Source organism: Microtus ochrogaster, linkage group LG1, assembly GCF_000317375.1.
Source record: "Microtus ochrogaster isolate Prairie Vole_2 linkage group LG1, MicOch1.0, whole genome shotgun sequence".
Classification (NCBI taxonomy): Eukaryota; Metazoa; Chordata; class Mammalia; order Rodentia; family Cricetidae; genus Microtus; species Microtus ochrogaster.
In genome coordinates, this window is record NC_022027.1 from 20,929,931 (window position 1) to 20,949,699 (window position 19,769).

At 43.4% G+C, this 19,769-nt stretch overlaps 1 protein-coding gene across 2 annotated transcripts in view; it reads left to right on the plus strand.

Moving 5' to 3' along the window:
• Pgm2 (phosphoglucomutase 2) overlaps positions 1–12,570 on the plus strand; it is a 24,467-nt gene extending 11,897 nt beyond the window's left edge. For both annotated transcript variants that reach the window (XM_005359248.3, XM_026785376.1), the window contains exons 7-14: positions 301–490; positions 1,669–1,766; positions 2,568–2,748; positions 3,038–3,131; positions 3,557–3,686; positions 5,258–5,447; positions 10,013–10,146; positions 12,454–12,570. In XM_005359248.3, the coding sequence (XP_005359305.1) occupies positions 301–490; positions 1,669–1,766; positions 2,568–2,748; positions 3,038–3,131; positions 3,557–3,686; positions 5,258–5,447; positions 10,013–10,146; positions 12,454–12,556 (1,120 nt within the window). In that variant the 3' untranslated portion in view covers positions 12,557–12,570. The remainder of the gene's footprint in view (positions 1–300; positions 491–1,668; positions 1,767–2,567; positions 2,749–3,037; positions 3,132–3,556; positions 3,687–5,257; positions 5,448–10,012; positions 10,147–12,453) is intronic.
• The last annotated feature ends 7,199 nt before the right edge of the window (positions 12,571–19,769 follow it).

The following is a 19,769-nucleotide window of genomic DNA, read 5'->3' on the forward strand; positions in this document are numbered from 1 at the left end:
CCTGCCTCTGCCTCCCGAGTGCTGGGATTAAAGGCGTGCGCCACCACCGCCCGGCTTATACCCAGATTTTATAAGGGAAAATTCTGCCATTTGAACTTTTGCATTTGCATTTTGTGATATTGAATCTTTCAAGTCATTGGTCCTTTTTCATTCTGTACAGAGGACATAGCTTAGGTCGCTCTGAAAGTTTACAGCTGTGCCATCAGCATATGTGAGAGATTTCATCTTACTAAGGCGCCCAGCCCTCCCCTTGAGAGCCTTGCTTATATCCCTTGTCATTTCCATTTTGTCCTACTCCAGGAGTGTGAACAAGGAGAGCAAAGTGAAGTTTGTGCACACCTCTGTCCATGGCGTGGGTCATGAGTTTGTGCAGCTGGCGTTCAAGGCCTTTGACCTCGCTCCTCCTGAAGCTGTGCCCCAGCAGAAAGATCCGGATCCTGAGTTTCCAACTGTCAAATACCCAAATCCTGAGGAGGGTAAAGGTGTCTTGGTAACCTACTTTTATTAAATAATGGCTCTACCTTTTAGACCCTAAGCCAGTGGTTCTCAACCTGTGGGTCGTGACCCCTTTCACAGGGGCCTAAGAACTTCAGAACACAGATATTTGCATTATGATTCATATCAGTAGCAAAATTACAGTTATGAAGTAGCAATGGAAATAATCTTATAATTGGGGGTCACGATAGCATGAATACTGTATTCAAGGGCCACGGGTAAGGAAGGTTGAGAACCATTGTTCTAAAACATTATCAAATCCATTATGTTTTTGTGAGTTTTTAATGTGCTGAAAAACGAGTTATATCTCTGGAAATATGTTTATCAGATGGACATTAATTTCTTTTTTTTTTTAATTAAAAATTTCTACCTCCTCCCCGACATTAATTTCTTAAAGGAATTTTCAAACTTGACATCTTATAAGAGGATATAGAGCTAAAATCTAAAGTATTCTTTAAATTTTAAAGAAATATTTATTTGCATTTTATGTAAATTGGTGTTTTACTACTTGTATGTCTGTATGAGGGTGTTGGATCCCTGAGGAGCTGGAGTTACAGACAGTTGTCAGCTGCCGTGTGGATGCTGGGAATTGAACCTGGGACCTCTGGAAGAGCAGCCAGTGCTCTTAATTGCAGAGCCATCTTTCCAGCTCAAATTAAATTAAATTTTAATTGATAGTTTCTTTATTGACAAGAATGCATAATAATAGAACAGAGATGGGGTTTTTAATTTTTAATTTTAGTATTTATTGTTAGAGAACATTATTTACAGTATGGTTCACACACCATTCTGAAAGGTTAGATGATACTGAGAGAGTTGGTTTGGTCTGCTTTGTGTGACCAGACACACACAGTGCCTACAAATTCCAGTCCAATCACAAGGCTGCCACAGTTCTGTGCGGTCACAGGGCAGGGATGGGCTGTACATTGGAACTCTCATCATCGGATCTCCAACTTAGGAAAATAAAATAAAATCTGACTAAGCAAAACCAGCTCCAGGAAAGAAAAAAAAAAGCAGAAAACAAAAAGGCAGAAAAGAAAAAAACAACAACAACAAAATCCTGCAGCCCTAATTTTGGGGCAAGCCCTTTATAGCTCATGAGACCATGCGCATAAAGACTAAGGTGTGTTCTGTGTTCCTTAAGTAATTTTTATTTTCTGCTCTTTTTTTCAGACTTTATCTTTCGCCTTGGCTGACAAAATCAAGGCCAAAATTATCTTAGCCAATGACCCAGATGCCGACAGACTTGCTGTGGCAGAAAAGCAAGACAGGTGAAATTACCTTTGTTTGTGTGTCATGAAAAATACATAGAGGCCTGGTGGTGGTGGAACACAACTTTAATCCCAGTACTGGTGGCGGGGGGCAGAGGCAGGTGAATCTCTGTAAGTTCCAGGCCAGCCTGGTCTACAAGAGCTAGTTCCAGGACAAGCTCCAAAGCTCCAGTGAAACCCTGTCTCGGAAAAAACAAAACAAAACAACAACAACAATAACAACAAAAATAAACCAGAAAAATACACAGAGAGTCAATAATAATACGTTTCTGGGAAGGTTGAGTTTTCCAGGTAATTATATTTGTTTCTACCGCAAAACCTCTGGTGGATTCCTCTAGCAGGACGGTTTGCTGAGCCTATGGGCAGGGGATCACGACATAGAGCAAGGCAATCCAGTGAACTGGGAACTGAAATGACTCTTTGTGCCCCCCTCATGTTGGAATTGAATTTAGTATGTGAAGGTCTCCATGCCTGATAAGGCAAGGTCCTTTTTAGGATGCTAGTTTTGCAGTTCACTTTCTGCCAGTGAATCTGATAAGGCACTGGATAAGGCAGTTTTGAGTTTAGGGGGAACAGACAGATGTTCAAACTATAGACTTTGTCAAAGATGGAAATCCAACCATCCTTGGCTAATACCATGGAAGCTGCTAGGTGTTTGTGATGTGGCAGGTCCATTTCAGCCCAGTAATTTAAAGAGTGGAACAAGGTGTACAGAAAGTATTCCGAGCTTCGTTTGCCTAGCTCCAGGGACTTCTGGGCCTCCCTGGAGGTTGCTACAACATAGGCCCTGTTTCCTTGCAGTGGTGAGTGGAAAGTGTTCTCTGGCAATGAGTTGGGGGCCCTGCTGGGATGGTGGCTCTTCACGTCGTGGAGAGAAAAGAACCCAGATCGAAGCACCCTTAAAGACACATACATGTTGTCCAGCACTGTCTCTTCCAAGATCTTGCGGGCCATTGCCTTGAAGGAGGGCTTTCATTTTGAGGTAAGGTGACTTTGACTTCCATGTTTCCTAAAACAATGTTTTTCCTTTCTTTTCATTTTTTCTTTTATATTTTGAGACAGGGTTTCATATAGCCCAGAATGGCCTTAAACTTCATATATAACCAAGGATGACCTTGAACCTCTGATCCCCCTGCCTCCACCTGCCCATTGCCAGGATTATAGGCATGCACCGTGACTCCCAGTGTCTGTGGAACTGGGGCCAGCACTCTGCCTATTGAGCTGCATCCCCAGCACCAAACATTTTTTTTTCTTTTGGGTTATCCCTTTAGGAAACATTGACTGGCTTCAAGTGGATGGGAAACAGAGCCAAACAGCTAATAGACCAGGGGAAGACGGTCCTGTTTGCATTCGAAGAAGCTATCGGTAAGAAGTAATAATGAGGTTCACACAGATTGCTCAAGACACTGGGCTAAATTGTTTTGCTTCTGTTTGTTTGGTTTTTGAGACAGGATCTTATGTAACCCAGGCTGGCCTCAAATTCTGTAGCCGAGGATACCCTTGAACTCCTGACCTCTGTCTCTGAAGTGCTAGCATACATCACCACTCTCAGTCCAGTGTAAGCTGATCACGCTCTGGTCCGCTGGGGGCTCAAACCCAGGACCTTCTGTGTGTAAAGCAGACGCGATGGCATTCATATCTAGATTCTCCAACACCTAAACGAAGAACACATGCATGTGCCAGACTAGCCCCTTACATGGAATAGCCAGCAGGCTTGCCCTCAACGCAGCCTGTTCCGGTGCTGTCAGAGAATCCACTCCAGAGCTGTGTGTCTACCGCTTTGTCTGCAGGGTATATGTGCTGTCCCTTTGTTCTGGACAAGGATGGTGTCAGTGCAGCTGTCCTAAGTGCAGAGCTGGCAAGCTTTCTAGCAACCAAGAATTTGTCTTTGTCTCAGCAGCTCAAGGCCATCTACTTAGAGTAAGTGTCTATGGCGGTGGTTCCCAACCTTCCCAATGCTGTCACCCCCATCGTAAAATCATTTCATTGCTACTTCATAACTGTAATTTTGCTACTGTTTTGGATCATAATGTAAATATCTGATATGCAGGATATCTCGTAGGCGACCCCCAAAGGAGTCATGACCCACAGGTGAGAACCACAGGTCTGTGGACTGTTGAAGGAATGATGGTTGTATTTCAAGTGCTCTAATTCTGGTGACGTGTTCTGTCTCTTATGAAAATCAAGGTCACCTCTTCCGTTTAATGGGTCACCACTAATTAGTAATGGCCGTTTGTGGTTGTGTGAGTTCTAGCTCGTGAGAACATTACACGAATGGCTTTATCGAAGAGTGTGACTTTAAGTAGTCAACGTCATAAAAAGATTAAAGGCATCGATATTGTAGCCAGGACTGAGTGCTCCTGTGTGGCACAGAAGCTGCTCGGGCGGCACAAACAGTAACCCGTGCAGCACGGCTGTGTTCCATAATACAGCCGAAACTTACCTAAGCAGACTGGTCTACAGTGGAGTACTGATTCATAGTTTTACTATGTGTGCCTGTCATTCAGGGAACAATCTCAGCTTTTCATTCCTCCGCCGTGACCATCTGATTGATACTGTTCTGCCTTAGCCTGGAGTTTGACAAGCAGGCGTGGCTGGCTGGCTATCAGGTCCCCGGGATCTGTCTCTGCCTGTTTCTGTCTCCCGAGTGCCGGGACCACAAGCATGCACCTCCATGCCCATCTTTATTTTATTAGGATTCTGCCGGGACCACAAGCATGCACCTCCATGCCCATCTTTATTTTATTAGGATTCTGCCGGGACCACAAGCATGCACCTCCATGCCCATCTTTATTTTATTAGGATTCTGGGAATTACTCAGGCCCTCATGCTTGGGACTGAGTTAGCGTCACGAACTGAGCTATCTCTCCTCCCCTGGACCTCTTTGTCATTTTCCTTTTAAGCTTATTCACTTCTGTTTTATGTGTGTGGCTGTTTTGACTGCCTGAGTCTATGCACCATGTATGTGCCTGGTGCCCACAGAGGCCAGAAAAAGGTCATCGGGTCCCCTGAGGATTGGTATTGCGGATGGGTAGGAACTGCCATGAGGGTGCCGAGAACTGAACCCGGGTCCTTTGGGGGAGCAGCTGGTGTTCTTAATCACTGAGCTGTCTCCAGCCCCTTTTCTTTTACTTTTTTTTTAAACAATTATTCCTTTTGTGTATCTGTATGTGAGTGGGTGCACACATGCTACCAAACACACATGGAGGTCAGAGGACCACTGAGAGCAACAGTTTCTCTCCTGCTACCATGTGTGTCTGAGGGTCAGCTCAGGTCATCAGGCTTGGCCGCAAGTGCCTTTACCCACTGAAACATTTTGCCATTTTTGAACCTTTTTTTTAAATGTTAGATTATTCTTTTGAAGTTGGTTAGGGCTACTTGTTTCACTTATTTTAGAATGTGCTAGCTGGTACATATCTTGCAAACAGTCTACAGAAATTTTTGTGGCTCGTTTTGCTTAAGTTTGTGGGTTTTTTTTTTTTCTCTTATAGGTATGGCTATCACATTACCAAAGCTTCATATTTTATTTGCCATGATCAAGGCACCATTCAAAAATTATTCGGAAACCTGAGAAACTATGATGGGAAGAATAATTATCCCAAAACATGTGGCAAGTTTGAAATCTCTGCTATCAGGGACCTTACGACGGGCTATGATGACAGCCAGCCTGATAAAAAAGCCGTAAGTCATGTTGTTTACTTTGATCAACTAATTTATGTTGCGTTTACCATTTCTGCAGTTGGAACAGATTCATTTATTCACGTGGCAGGCTGAAGCTAACTTGGGGCACTCAAGTGTTGTTGTAATAAACTATCCGGGAAATTAGAGCTGGTGCTGTGTAGCTCAGGGTTAGACTGCTTGCTTAGCATGCAAAAGGCCCAGGTTAGACCCCTAGCCTAGAAAAAAAGAAATCATGGGCTAAAATTGCAAGTAACCTCACAAGTCATCTGGTGATAAATGGCATCCAAAGTCATTCTTTCACACTCAAGGAAATTGTGACCCAAAAGGGCAGTAATAACTGGAAAAGGTCCAGGTGACATGAGACTTTGGACTCTGGATTAGCTTTCCCTCTAACTCACTCAGCGCACGCCACTCCAGAGAGTGTCTGAGTCACATGGAGGGTGTGTGACTACTAGCTGGTATGATGGCACATGCCGGTACATCTTTAAATCCCTACACGTGGCAGATCAAGACAGGAACATCAGAAGTCTGAGTCTGAGGCCAGCCTGGGCTAGGTCATGAACCACCGGTGTTGAAGGCCACTCTGGAGTTTCTCATTGAGTAGGCCTGAGATAAGGACAAAGAATTTGCACACCTAATAAGGTTCAATGCCCTTCGACCAAAGAATGGATAAGGAAAATGTGGTACATTTACACAATGGAGTACTACACAGCAGAAAAAAAAATAAAGACGGCTTGAATTTTGCAGGAAAAATGAATGGAGCTAGAAAACATTATTTTGAGTAAGGTAACATAGATACAGAAAGACAATTATCACATGTACTCACTCATAGGTGGTTTTTAAACATAAAACAAAGAAAACCAGCCCACAAATCACAATCCCAGGGAACCTAGACAACAATGAGGATCCTAAGAGAAACATACATAGATCTAATCTACATGGGAAGTAGAAAGCTTCCTGAGTACAAGCTCTCCTGAGTAAATTGGGAGCATGGGGACCTTGGGAGAGAGTTGAAGGGGAGGGGAGAGGCAGGGAGGGGAGCAGAGAAAAATGTAGAGCTCAATAAAAATAAAAAATAAAAATACTCTAGATACTGGTCCACTCTGGGAGAGCCACTTGTTTCCTGAGAATCTGGCCTTCTCTGACTGCATGTGGCCTACTCGCTGTAAAGCCCATGCTTGCCTTGGGATCTCTCTAGAGCCAGAGGTAGCAGAAGTGCAGGGCTGGCTGTGCCCAGATTAGGAGGAGAGCAGGAATAGCCTGACGAGCTATTAGATGTCTTCCCTGATTTTTACCTTTTTCTGTTTTGTTTTGAAATTTTCTTAGGTACACAGTATATTTATAAGAGATAGATTACGTTAGAAGGATTATGGCGAAGTAGGATAGTGTATTGCCACACCGAGACAACCAACCATCCTTCCTCTCAATTGTTTCTCTTGGTGTTTGCCACAGAACTTTTGTCTCTCTCATGGAGATAAAGAGTCCATGCCTACACTTCCGACATTCGGTAGCCCCTGCCTGTCCTCATGAGTTACATCTGAGCCTTGACTACAGTGGCTAGTCATTACCAAACCTGTTCAGTATATTCTTCACAGGGCTTCCTACTGTCCATAAAAAGTTCCATCTCCTATAACTGGTCATTGCTTTCTTTGTCTGGATTCCTACGCCACTGTCACTAGTCCTCCCAAACGTCTCCCCGTGGCATTTTCCACTGCTCTCAGGTCTCAGCCACTGTGTGGGCTTCAGTCCGAGTCCATTGGCCGTGTCCCCCAACCTTCCATGCCGCCCATGCCTGCTGTCCTCTGGATAGCAGCTGTCATTCTCAGAATGCCGTTTGCCAAGGTTGAGACCCTCACGCCTGACCTTCTGGCGTCTTCCTGTATTCATTTTCCTACACCACATCTAATTGCTTCCTGGGGTGGCAGTAGTAATTTTAGGGAGACTGTTAGGTCTGCACATATTTTGCTTTTTGCTCTCACACTTCCGCAGACTCAGAGTTCGAAAGCATTGCTCCATTATTGCTGGGTGTCCAGGCACTGTGTTCAGCATCTGCTCATCTATTTAGTGAAGAACAGAGTCAATGTGTGATGGCTTAAAGGACATTAACACCATACCCATCATTTCTTCACAACTGATTCCGTTCCCTCAATGACAACATGTCCTCTGAACTCAGTGTTGTAAACTTTGTGTGTTGGCTAGCATTTCTCTCTGTTCAGGGAGAGTTGTGGTCACTTTTAGATCTGTCAGACTTTTTGGTACTGCAGCAAAATACCCAGGAGAAACAATTTCAATGCTGAAAGGTTTGGGGACTCACTGTTTCTGTCAGTGGTCCTGTGGCTCCACTGTTTTGAGGCCCATGGCAGTGTAGAAGTCTGACAGAGAGGGGTGTGGTAGAAGGAAGCTGGTCACTTTGTTTGTTACAGACAAGATGCAGGAAAACTACAGCAAGGAGTCAGGGCCAAGTTAAACCTTCAAAGGCGGGCTCCAAAGACCCACTTCCTCCAAGTGGTCCCTGTAATGGTAAAAATAAAATGACGCCATTCCCCAAAGGGCCTGTGGGCCATGAGGGGCAGCTGGTCCCAGGCAGGGAGCTGCACAGAGCTGCAGTGGATGAGAGACAGAGATAGGCACACTATGTTGAGTGAGGTTGGATATTTATTTAGTGGGTTATGAAAGGGAAGAGAGAGGGAGAAGGGGGACGAGGAGAGAGAGGCAGAGAGAGAGAGTGGCAGAGAGAGAGAGAGGAAGAGAATCAGAGAGAAGGTTGGGGAGAGGAAAGAAGTTACCTCTTGTGAGAAAGGCAGAACAGTGAGAGCTCTTAGGAAGGAAGATCCACTTGCCTAGGCAGACCAGGGAGGGAGTGAGCAGGACTTGTCTCTTAAAGGGACAGGACAGACCATTACAGTCCTCATCTTCCACAGTTCCAGACCTTCTCAGGACACTACTAAAACACTGCATTATCAATGCATTAAATCATTGATTAGGTCAGAGTCCTTTTGATCCAACTTTATCTGGAAATGCCCTCACAGACACACCCAGAGTGTGCTCTATAGCTTTCCTAGTCTCGTCTCAATCTAATCAAGTCAGCTGTCACAGTGGGTCCTTTGGTCTATGGGCATCATTTTCTTTAGGTCTCAGTTTTCTGACTGGTTTCTTAAAGAGTTCCTAGGTAGATGCTGGCTCTCCGGGACTGTTACCTTCCCTTCTTTGTTTCTTCTTGTCCCACTCTACTCCTTTTTTGAGGGATTTTCTCAGCTTTTAACTTTTAGTGTTCCTGTTAACTGTTAATTTCAATTCTTATTCCCATAATGGCATCCTATTATTGTTTTTGTTTACTGTACCTTTCTAAAGATTCTTTTAAGTATTTTTCATCAATATAGCCTTGATTTCTTCCCTTTTTTTTTTGTTTTTTAAAACATTTTTTTAATGGCTTTTGTTTAGTTTTTGTTTTTCCTATTAGTTTTGAACTTATTTACCCACTGTCTTTCCCTAAGGGTCTCTCAGTGTCCTTTACATACTTAACTGGTTGTAAGTTTTGTGTGTGCATGACAAATGACCTAATGGGCTTTGGGGATCTTAAGTAGCAAGACAACTATTCTAAGACTGACCTTCACTTTGGAGCTATTGGGCTGGTCCAGAGCCCAACCCTATGGTTTCTGAAGGGATGTAAATTGACTTGTCAAGGCCCTAGAGGTCTGGCTAGGGGCAGGTCTGGGACATCTCACTCAGTGTGTCCCTTCAGACTGTATACTCCATGGTACCTGGTGGTCCTCGTTTCTGAGCCTTTTTGATTCAAATGCCAGAGAACTCATTCCTGGCAGGCAGAGAAGAGCTAGCAGGGAATAACTTTGAGCGTCTGGTAGCTTCTCTTCAACCCTGTTTCTATGTTTCCTTCCTGCCTCACACCAACCCTTGGCATATCTGGTACCTCTCAGTTATCAGCCCAGCTGGACTATGCAGAGCACAGTCTCCTTTCCTGTTTCTGTCTCCACCCTCTGTACTGGGACCCCACAGTCACGTGTTTCATCACACCATTTCTAAGTCATTGTCTGCTTCCTGTCTTCCATGGTTGAGTGACCTCCGAGTCAACTGTCACCGTCTTTGTTCCTCTTTGCCCTTGTGTTTATGCCTGTGAAAACACAAAAACTGTTCACTTTAGTGATGTTCTGAAGTTAACAACTGTAAATACATCTGTCAGAGTTTTGTATAAAAAACAAAGGAAAAAAATACCTCCTTATGAATCTTTTATTTTGACAAAATTCCAATTTACAGTCTTGAGTTATGATCCAATTTTCTGTAGTACATTATTAAGCTGAAATAATGTGTTTCAATTTGAACAAAACCTTCATAACTGCTAATAAATTTGTGGATGTAGAAAGCCAGTCTGTGAAGTTACTGAATGTTCACACACCACTAGGATTGCATTCTCTGAGTTTCTAAGGAATGTCCTTGTAATCAATGTATCCATCTGGTATTAATTTTCTTGCTTATTTGGGACGGATTCACCGGGTCAGAGCAGCTGGTTACTGTCTCTAACTGTGTGACGTGTACGAATTAATCTCTAGGTTCTTCCTACCAGTAAGAGCAGCCAAATGATCACCTTTACCTTCGCCAATGGAGGCGTGGCGACCATGCGTACCAGCGGGACGGAGCCCAAAATCAAGTACTATGCAGAGCTGTGCGCTCCCCCGGGCAACAGGTATGACATGGATGGTGGCGCCGTGCCTCTTAGTCCTGAGATGTGCAGCATAGTCAGAAACTGTGGCGATACTATGTTACCATAGACTACTTTAAGAATTAAAAAATAAAAATTAGCTGTCGTGGTGGCGCACACTCTTAATCCCAGCACTCAGAAGGCAGAGGTAGGTGGATCTGATTGAGTTTGAGGCTATCCTGATCTACAGAGGAAGTTCCAGGACAGCCAGGGATACACAGAGAAAGTCTGTCTTAAAAATCAAAACTTGAAAAAAATAAAATCAATTTAAAAATTTATAGAAAGAGGTACTATAGTAATAATGCTGTTTAACATGCAAAGCACTGTGCTATTTAGGCTTCCATATCGCTTTTCAGAGTAGGCTTCATTTCAGACCTTTATAAACTGGGGGTGGGGCGGGGGGAAGCTTTTAAAAACTGCCCTTGTGTTACAATCATTGAAAAGTGGCTCCTCTTTATTAAAGGGACATTGGGTTCTAGGTTGGGCATAATATCACAGCTCAAGGAAACATCAGCCTACTGACATGCAACAGCAATAAAAACATAACTAAGATAAGCTTAAATATTAATAGACTTTATGCCATGCATTTTATTTATTAATAGAATTATCTAACCTATGAATTGCTTAGAATCAAAAAGATTTTCAAGTCTAGGTCCTGCTACTTAAGAGATAATTTTGTGCAGGGCAGTGGTGGCGCAAGACTTTAATCCCAGCACTCAGGAGGCAGAGACAGGCGGATCTCTGTGAGTTTGAGGCCAGCCTGGTCTACAGAGCGACTTCCAGGACAGCCAGGACTACACAGAGAAAACCTGTTAGATTTGAACAAGAAAAAGACCACTACCCCAACTAAAGAGACTGCCAGGGCAAATTTGACCCTGATCATGAGGGTGCATTCAGAAGAGCAAGCACAGGGAGACCGGAAGTGTGATTGTCTTCTTCCCCTCGGCTGGAGTCCGCTAGTTTTAAAGGAATGGGCACAAAGGAGACGAAGGAAAGAGGAAAGGGCTCGCTGCTTAATTCACTAAGTAGGGAAAGCAGTAGGTCTTTGTATAAACAAGAGTTTTACTGCGTGGGGTGGGGCATTAAAATATTTGCAGAAAGGTTTTTTATAAGGTGATGGGGGGGGTGAACAGATTTGAATTCCTTGTTAAACACAACTTTTATAGTATTTGATAGAAAGGTTTGTAGTTAATGTTTCTTGCCCCGTGAAGAGGCCTCTGTCTGCGCCCTTTCTCTGAAGGCAACTTGACGTCTGTGACCCGAGGACAAACAGTATCATGAGCAGTCTTCCAGGAAGACTGAGGACTTCACAGAGATGTGGTCAAAGTTGAGCAGGATTGAAGCACGAGGAAAATCAGGAACGTTTCCTCTGTGTTGTTAGATACAGACAGTATAGATCCCTGGGGATGCTAGGACTAAAACTGTGGTTCTTTAAAGTTCCTAGAAGAAGAGCAAAGAGTAATTTTATTTATTGTGAAAATCTTGGGTTGAAAAACCTTTAGGGAAAAGAATACATATCATATCGCCTCCTGGGATTTTCCGCCCAAAGTCAACAAATGCGTTCCCACACTAAAGTTCATGAAGTCCCGTTCTTTTCTGAATTCCACTGTCTTGAAGTTTAGTTTCAGTCTCACTAGGTCCACGAAGGGAGCATTTTAAAATACAGTTTGCAGGGACCTAGAGAGACGGCTCAGTGATTAATATGTGAGCCGCTCTTGCAGAGGGCCCTAATTCTTTCCTTGGTGACTCACACACCATGTCACTCCAGCTTACGTATACACTTATACATATTAAAAATTAATCTGTAAAATACACTTCTTTTTTTTTTTTTTTTTTTTTTTTGGTTTTTCAAGACAGGCTTTCTCTGTGGTTTTGGAGCCTGTCCTGGAACTAGCTCTTGTAGACCAGGCTGGTCTCAAACTCACAGAGATCCGCCTGCCTCTGCCTCCTGAGTGCTGGGATAAAATATACTTCTATATGTTTTAAATGTCTAATTTTGCTTGGAAGCTGTGGCTCATATTTATAATCCTTAATCCCAGCACTCAGGAGGATTGTTGGGATTTCAAACAGAGCCTGGGCTACATAATAGGATCCCATCTCAAAACCAAGATGCTAATGCAGGCCTCTAAGACTTTGGAAGGCAGAAGCAGATGAGTCTCTGTGAGTGTGAGGCCAGCCTGGTATGCATAGTTACTTAGTGAGACTGTCTCAAAAAAAGAGCAAATCTCTGTACTTGTTTGGCATTGGAATAATCCATTAATCTGAATTCTCCCCCCACCTTCTATTTTTCAGTGACCTGGAGCAGCTGAAAAGGGAACTAGATGAGCTAGTCAGTGCCCTCGAAGAACATTTCTTCCAGCCACAAAAGTATAACCTGCAGCCAAGGGCAGAATAAATTATTCCAGCATTGGACACGATCGCATTTACCTCCAATTAAGCGATTAAGCTTAACTTTTCTTTTTGTTTTTGTTTTTGTTTTTTTGGTTTTTTGTTTTTGTTTTTTTTTGTTTTTTTGTTTTTGTTTTTTTTTTGTGATACAGTTTCTCTGTGTTAACATCCCTGGCTGTCCTGGAACTCACTTTATGTAGTGAGTCAAGCCGGCCTTGAAAACAGAGATCCTCCTGCCTCTGTCTTCGGAGAGCTGGAATTAAAGGTGTGTACCACCTCGCCAGGCTGAACTTGATTTTCAAAGCAATATTCCTGAGGGCCAAGCCATCTGGACAATTACAAGTAGTTACATCTTTCAACAGCACTGCCTTCCTGGGGTTTTATACTTTTGTCCCAAAAACTGAATAAAGAAAACATGACCAAACCAATCAAACTAATATCTTTATGAAAATGTTAAGTCTGGGCATTATCTGAATTTTTTAAATAAAGATTATTTTTTCAAAATTCAAAAAGTAGATTGTAAATAATATGCCTTAAATTTGCATACACATATGTCTTCTGTGTAATTCTTTGTATGTGTAGTTGAAATAGACAGAAAACCAATGTAGTTCCTAAGTTCCAGGCTCTGCTGATATTCAGTACACGTCAGGATCTCATAGAAGTAAACTATAATTCCAGTGAAAAAAATGCCTCACAGCAGGATGTGTGCATTTGCCAGTGAGAATGAAGGCAAACAGGCAAAGAGCAAACCCTGCTTTCTTCTTCATCCTTTATACAGGTTGCCATGAGAAGGCGTGGCCCAGATTTAGGGTGGGTCTTCTGACCTCAAGTGGTCTCTATTGAAGGTGGGTCTACCCACCATGGATGATCCAATTAACTCAACGTTCCTCACAAGTGTGCCCAGATGCTTGGGTATTTAGTTAATTCCCAGATGTGGTCAAGCTGACAACCACATACCCACCACAGCACGTGAGAATCAATGTTAGAAAAAACATGGCTGCAGACGTCTCCATGGAAGCAAGGCATGATGACTGCCCACATCAATCCATAGATAAAAACAAACAAACTAGAGGCATGAGATATACCAACATGATCCAGGCATGGTCAAGAGGGAGGAAGCATAGAACCAGGGAATGTGGGGCGTTCCACCTGCTCCTTTGTTCCTTGATAAAATCTGAGGTGCAAAGCTGCCAGCAATCTCTCATGTGGGACCAGTGAAGCCTTATTAGTATCGGGCCAAATGTCGCTGCAGAATGGAGTTGGGCACCCAACCCAAGAGCCAGCTGTGTAGGTCCTAACTAGCAGTTGAACCCATTTCAACATAGCATTGTGCAATTTCTAAAGGGAAGTTAGGGTTGAAAGTTACAGAGATGGACAAGCCTGATTGTCCTTTAGTGCACTGTTCTGTGCAGTGTCCACCTTCCCTAGAAAAAGAAAAACCACAAAAGAAATTCTTAGTTGGCACGAGGGAGGCATAGAGCCGCTTCTGATATGGATTCTTGGGTTTAATATAACAGCAGTCAACCATGACCACAAGTTGAGGTTCGTCTGTGGGCTCAGGGCTCCAGTGGCTTCCTCTGTTTCCCTTTCTGACTCTTCGCTGCTCTCTGTCCTCTGAAAGCCTCTGGATGCTCCTGGCTATAGTTGCTCAAGAGTTCCAAATTCCTCTACCAAGTCCTGATATTGGTGTCAGCACTTTCTTACTTGGACTTGCCACCAGACGTCAAACTGAAATGAGCATATCCTGGCCATGAATTAGTTTTCTTTATGCAGCTCCCCACTGCCCTTCCTCTCCCACTTATAATATGCACAGACCCTGACCAGAACCATCAGTGACTTGAGTGTCTCAGCCCCACCTGTCTTTTCTTCCTCTAAGAATGCGCATAATATATTTATACTATGGAGAATTAAAAACTAAAATAATAGCATCCGTTCCCAGGCAATAGGCATATCTCAGTTCATGGCCAGTTTTGTAACCTCTGCTGTTACCTTGTTCCCTATTTTACCACAGACCATTTCAGAAGCAAATCCCAGACCTGTCTTTGTTCCTCCAAATACTTTAATGTGGGCCTGAAGAGACAAGGACTTGTGTGCGTACAAACACACACTACACACACACACACATACACACATGCACGTGCGAGCTCACAAAACCATTGCCACACCTTGTGGTCTTCTTGTGGCGAATAGGTATGCCCCCTATAGACTCATGTGTTTGAATGTTTGACCACAGGAAGTGGCACTATTAGGAGGTATGACCTTGTGGAGTAGGTGTGGCCTTGTTGGAGGAAGTGTGTTACTGTGGGGGTGGGCTTTGAGGTCTCACAAGTTCAACTTATGCCCAGTGGGACACATAGTCTTCTTCTTTTGCCTGAGGATGGAGAAGTAGAACTCTCAGCTCCTTCTTCAGCACCATGTCTGCCCACACACCACCATGTCTCCTGCCAAGACAATAATGAACTAAACCTCTGAACTGTAAGCCAGCCCTAATGAAATGTTTTTCTTTATAAGAGTTGCTGTGCTCATGGTGTCTCTTCACAGCAATAGGAACCCAAACTAAGACATTTAATACCAGCGAAACGACCCAGTCAGTGTGGGACTTCCCTGTTTGTCTTCCTGCTAAGTCAGGGTGCGGGCACTGTCCACTCACGGCAGCTGATTGCTCGGTCTCCTGAAGCTCATTCAGCAAAGAAATTCTTCATCCTTCTTATATTGTTTTCTTGTAACTTGTTGTTTCGAACCTACTGTTTGGATTTCATTCGCTGCTTGCTCATGGTGTGCTTAGCTTGTTTCTTATGTGCTGTGTTCGTGGGAGCTAGCACCGGCAGATGATTTGACATTCTGGCAAGAGTGCTTGTAAATGGATGTTTTCTATCCTGACCATCCAGTCCCAAATAACCAACTCAAGGCTGAATATAAATTATAAATGCTCGTCCAATAGCTCAGGCTTATTACTAACTAACTCTTACATTTAAATTAACCCACATTTCTCTTTATGCTTTGCCATGTGACTCATGGCTTGTTACCTCATTTTCTACAAGCCCTGCTTCCATGGCGGCTGGCTGGCGTCTCTCCCTCTGCCTTCATCTTCCCAGAGTCCTCTGTTTTTGACTGTCCTGTCTATACTTCCTGCCTGGCTACCAGCCAATCAGCTTCTTTATTAACCAATGAGAGTAATATCTATTCACTGAGTAGAGAAGGGTTATTCCACAACAAATGCTCGATGGGGATGCAGGGCTAGAGGGTAAGAGAGGCTCATACCATTTCTAGTTGTTTTTATAGTTACAAGCCTGGGTCAATGTAATAGCTCGGTGTGTCAAAGTACTTACCACACAAGCCTGGAAACCTAAACTTGATCCGCCAAAACCCATATAAAGGTGGAAGGAGAGAACTGACGGTACAAAGTTGTCCTCTGACTTCTTACACACAGGCAATGGCTTGTGTGTCCATATAACTCATGCAAACACGCAACGGTAATGATAAACATTTTTAAAAGGTGACTAGGTAAATGGCAACAAAATTTGTCAAAAAGAAAGGATGACAGGTAGATAGCTCAGTGGGTAAAATATTTGCTGTCTAAGTATGAGGACCTAAATTCAAATCCCGGCACCCAAATAAAAGTCAGGCATGGCCCTGTTTCTGTAATCCCAGTGTTGGTGGGTAGAAATAGGAGACTCTGGGAGCTCAGGGGCCAGGTAGTTCATCCAATTGGTGAGCTCTGTGTTCATTAAGAGACCTGCTCCCCAAAATAAGGTAGAGAGTGATTGAGGAAGAAGACTGATAATCAACCTCTGGTTTCTAAGGGCACACATGTACATATGTACCTATACACACGCATGCATGCATACAAATACCACACACACATGAATGAATCAACATGTCCAGTGCTCTAGCCACAACATGGATATAACAGACAGATTTCTATTGCATGTAAGTTGATGGAAGGAGACTTGCTACAGAAGGAGCCAAAGGAGTCAGTGGACTGTCTCATACAGGCTTAGTAATTTACATCTACCTTGATGGCATGCATTTAAAATCTCCCCTGGGTTTCAGGTCTTCAAAGAAGTTGATTTGCCATGCCCATACTGTTTCTTTCTCTTGTTTTGTTTGTTTGTTTGTTTGCTTTAAGTTTTATCCACTTTTATTTTTTGTGTTTGGGGTTTTTACCTGCACATATTATCTGTGCATTGCCTGTGGAGGCCAGAAGGGGGCAATGGGTTCTCCCTGGAACTGGAGACACAGATGTTGTCAACTGGAAATCCAACCCAGTTGCTCTAAGCTGTCTCTCCAGGCCCGACATCCTCTTAGGTTCTTAGTGATTTATTTTAACTGGTTGATTACATAAATGTTCTAGAACAAAATTAAATGTGTTTGCTGCCTTAAGGACCAGCAAAAGAAACGTATTAACAAGATATGAAAATCCAACAGAAAGATTTGGCAAAGGCTTGGCTTGAGGGGTGGAGCCAGAAGTCAGGAAAGGTGAACTCTTCCTTCAGAGGGTTTGCTCTTTGCTGTGAAACCCACAGCTGTAATCTCAGTTTTTGTTAATAGGGGACCAAGAGATTTAAGTAAAGATGGGTTTGTCTCACTTTTGCACTTGTGTGTATATGTGTATGTATGCACACATGTGTTGAGTGTACTGATCTTGTAGACGAATCTGATTTGCTTTGCTGAACTCATGGACAATATTTACATTTTATTTGGGACAAATCTTGGTTGTCCCAGTAATGAAAACTATGAAATATGACACTATCTGAATGTAAAATATGCAAAGGGATGAGGGCGCTGAAATATTCTGCATTGGCTCACAAGGGCAGCACACAGTAAAACTACAGTAAACCTGTTCTGCAGCAGCTTTCCATAGTCAAAGACCCATTCCTGTTGCTTCCCATCTTCTACTAATATAATAATACCACAGTGAATAATGTATGTAAGTCAACCTTCCTGTTTTATTTTTGTCTGTATCTCATGGGTGCAATGTTGATATGATGATTAATCTCCATTGTCAAGCTGGTGAGCTCTAGAATCATCTGGAAAGGCTGGAGCATTGACTCAGTGGTTAGAGCACTGGCTGCTCTTCCAGGGGACCTGGGTTCAATTCCCAGCACCCATGTGGCAGCTCACACCTGTCTATAACTCAAGTTCAGAGATCCAATGCTCTCTTCTGGCCTCTTCAGCCACTGCAGGCACATGGTGTACAGACATACATGCTGGTTAAACGCCAATACACATAAACAATAAATAAATAAAATTTAAACCACCTGGGTGGTGGGCCCATGCTTGTGGAGGATCATCTTTGTTGCATTGAGGTAGGAAGACAGGTCCACTGTAGGTAGTACCATGCCCCTGGCTGGGACCCTGGAACTGCTGTAAAATGGAGAAGGGGAGCTGAGCCACAGCATGCATCCCTCTCCCTCTGCTCCAGGCTGTGGGTGAAATATGACCAGCTGCTTCCAGCTCCTGCTGCCCTGATCTCCCCACCATGATGGACTGTTCCCTTAGCTGGGAGCCAGAGTGAGTCCTTTCTTCTCGGAGTTGCTTTTGTTGGAGGATTTTATCACAGAAACAGGAAGAGAAATAAAGACAGCTGGCGAGAGAGATCTGGTGGAAACACGTGGTAGACTGTCTAGCATGAAGTATCAGTGTCATTAGACAAATGGACAAACCCCATCCATAAACTGTTTCACAGCATACTCACTTGGTGGGTATAGCATTGCTGCTCCAGTTCTCAGTATTGTAATCTTTAAAAAAGTTAATAACATTTCTAATTCTAGTAAATTTGTATTTATAAAGGGATTAATTCCCAAAATGTAAGGGTCTTATATAACTCAATAAAGAGGGAGAAATAAAAGAAATCAGGTTATGATTCTGACTGTGAATAGATATATTTTCAAAGACATAAACATGGAGAGAGTGTGTGTGTGTGTGTTCAGACTCACACATCATCAGGGAAATGCAAAACAAAACTACAGATATCCCTGGCACCTGTTAGAATAGTGATTATCAGACAGACAGGAGAGGAACTAGAGACATGGGTCAGTGGTCAAGAGCACTGACTGTTCCTCCTGAGGACCCAGGTTTGATTGTCAGCATCTATACAGCATCTCACAACTGTCTGTAACTCTACTTCCAGGTAATCAAACCCTCTTCTGGCCTGCTCAGGCATCAAGCATGATTGTGGTACCCAGACACATATGCAGACAAAATATACATACATTTAAAATAAAAACAATATTAAGGGGTTGTAAAAATAGCACAGCAGTTAAGAAAAGCATATTTCTCTTCTAGAAGTGTTGACTGGGGTTTTTGTCCTGCCCAGTTCCCACAGTCGTTAAGTCCCAAAGAAATCACACAGAGGTCTACATTAATTATAAACTGATTGGCCAGGTATCTCAAGCTTCTTATTAACTCTTAAAACTTATATTAGCCCATAATCCTTGTCTGTGTTAGCCACATGGCTTGGTACCCTTTTCAGCGAGGCAGTCACATTTTCCTTGCTCTGTGTCTGGGTGACAACTGCAGACTGAAATTTCTGCCTTCCCAGAATTCTCATTGCCCCATCTCTACTTCCTGCCTGGTTGCCCCGCCTATACTTCCTGCCTGGCTACTGGCCGATCAGCATTTATTTAAAATACAAGTGACAGGGTACAGACCACTGTCCCACAGCACAGAAGGACCTAAATTCAAATCTCAGCACACATATCAGGTGGCTCACAACTACCTGTAACTACAGCTGCAGGGGCTCTGCCACCTCAGGCCTCAGAGGTTACCCACATACGTGACAAACACAAACCCATGATAAAATTAAAACAAATCCAATGATGATGATGATAAAAGGACCACTGAAAGAATTGATAAGGGCAAGGGGAGAAGGGAATATGACTCGTGGTGGGTGGGAATGTCAGTTAGCACAGCCATGATAGAAAACTGTACTGTACGAATGTCTCTCCAAACAGAGAATAACCTTGTGACCCAGCAATGCTGCTTCTAGGTGCATAGCTGAAGGAAGGGAAATCAGTATCTGGAACAGGTATCTGCGCCCCAATGTTTGTTTGCTTTAGGTTTTCCAGAACAGGGTTTCTCTTTGTAGTCCTGGCTGTCCTGGAACTTGCCCTGTAGACCAGGCTGGCCTTGAACTCTGCCACCTGCCTCTGCCTCCCAAATGCTGGGATTAAAGGGATGCATCACCACTGCCCATGCTTGCACCCGTGTTTATTGCA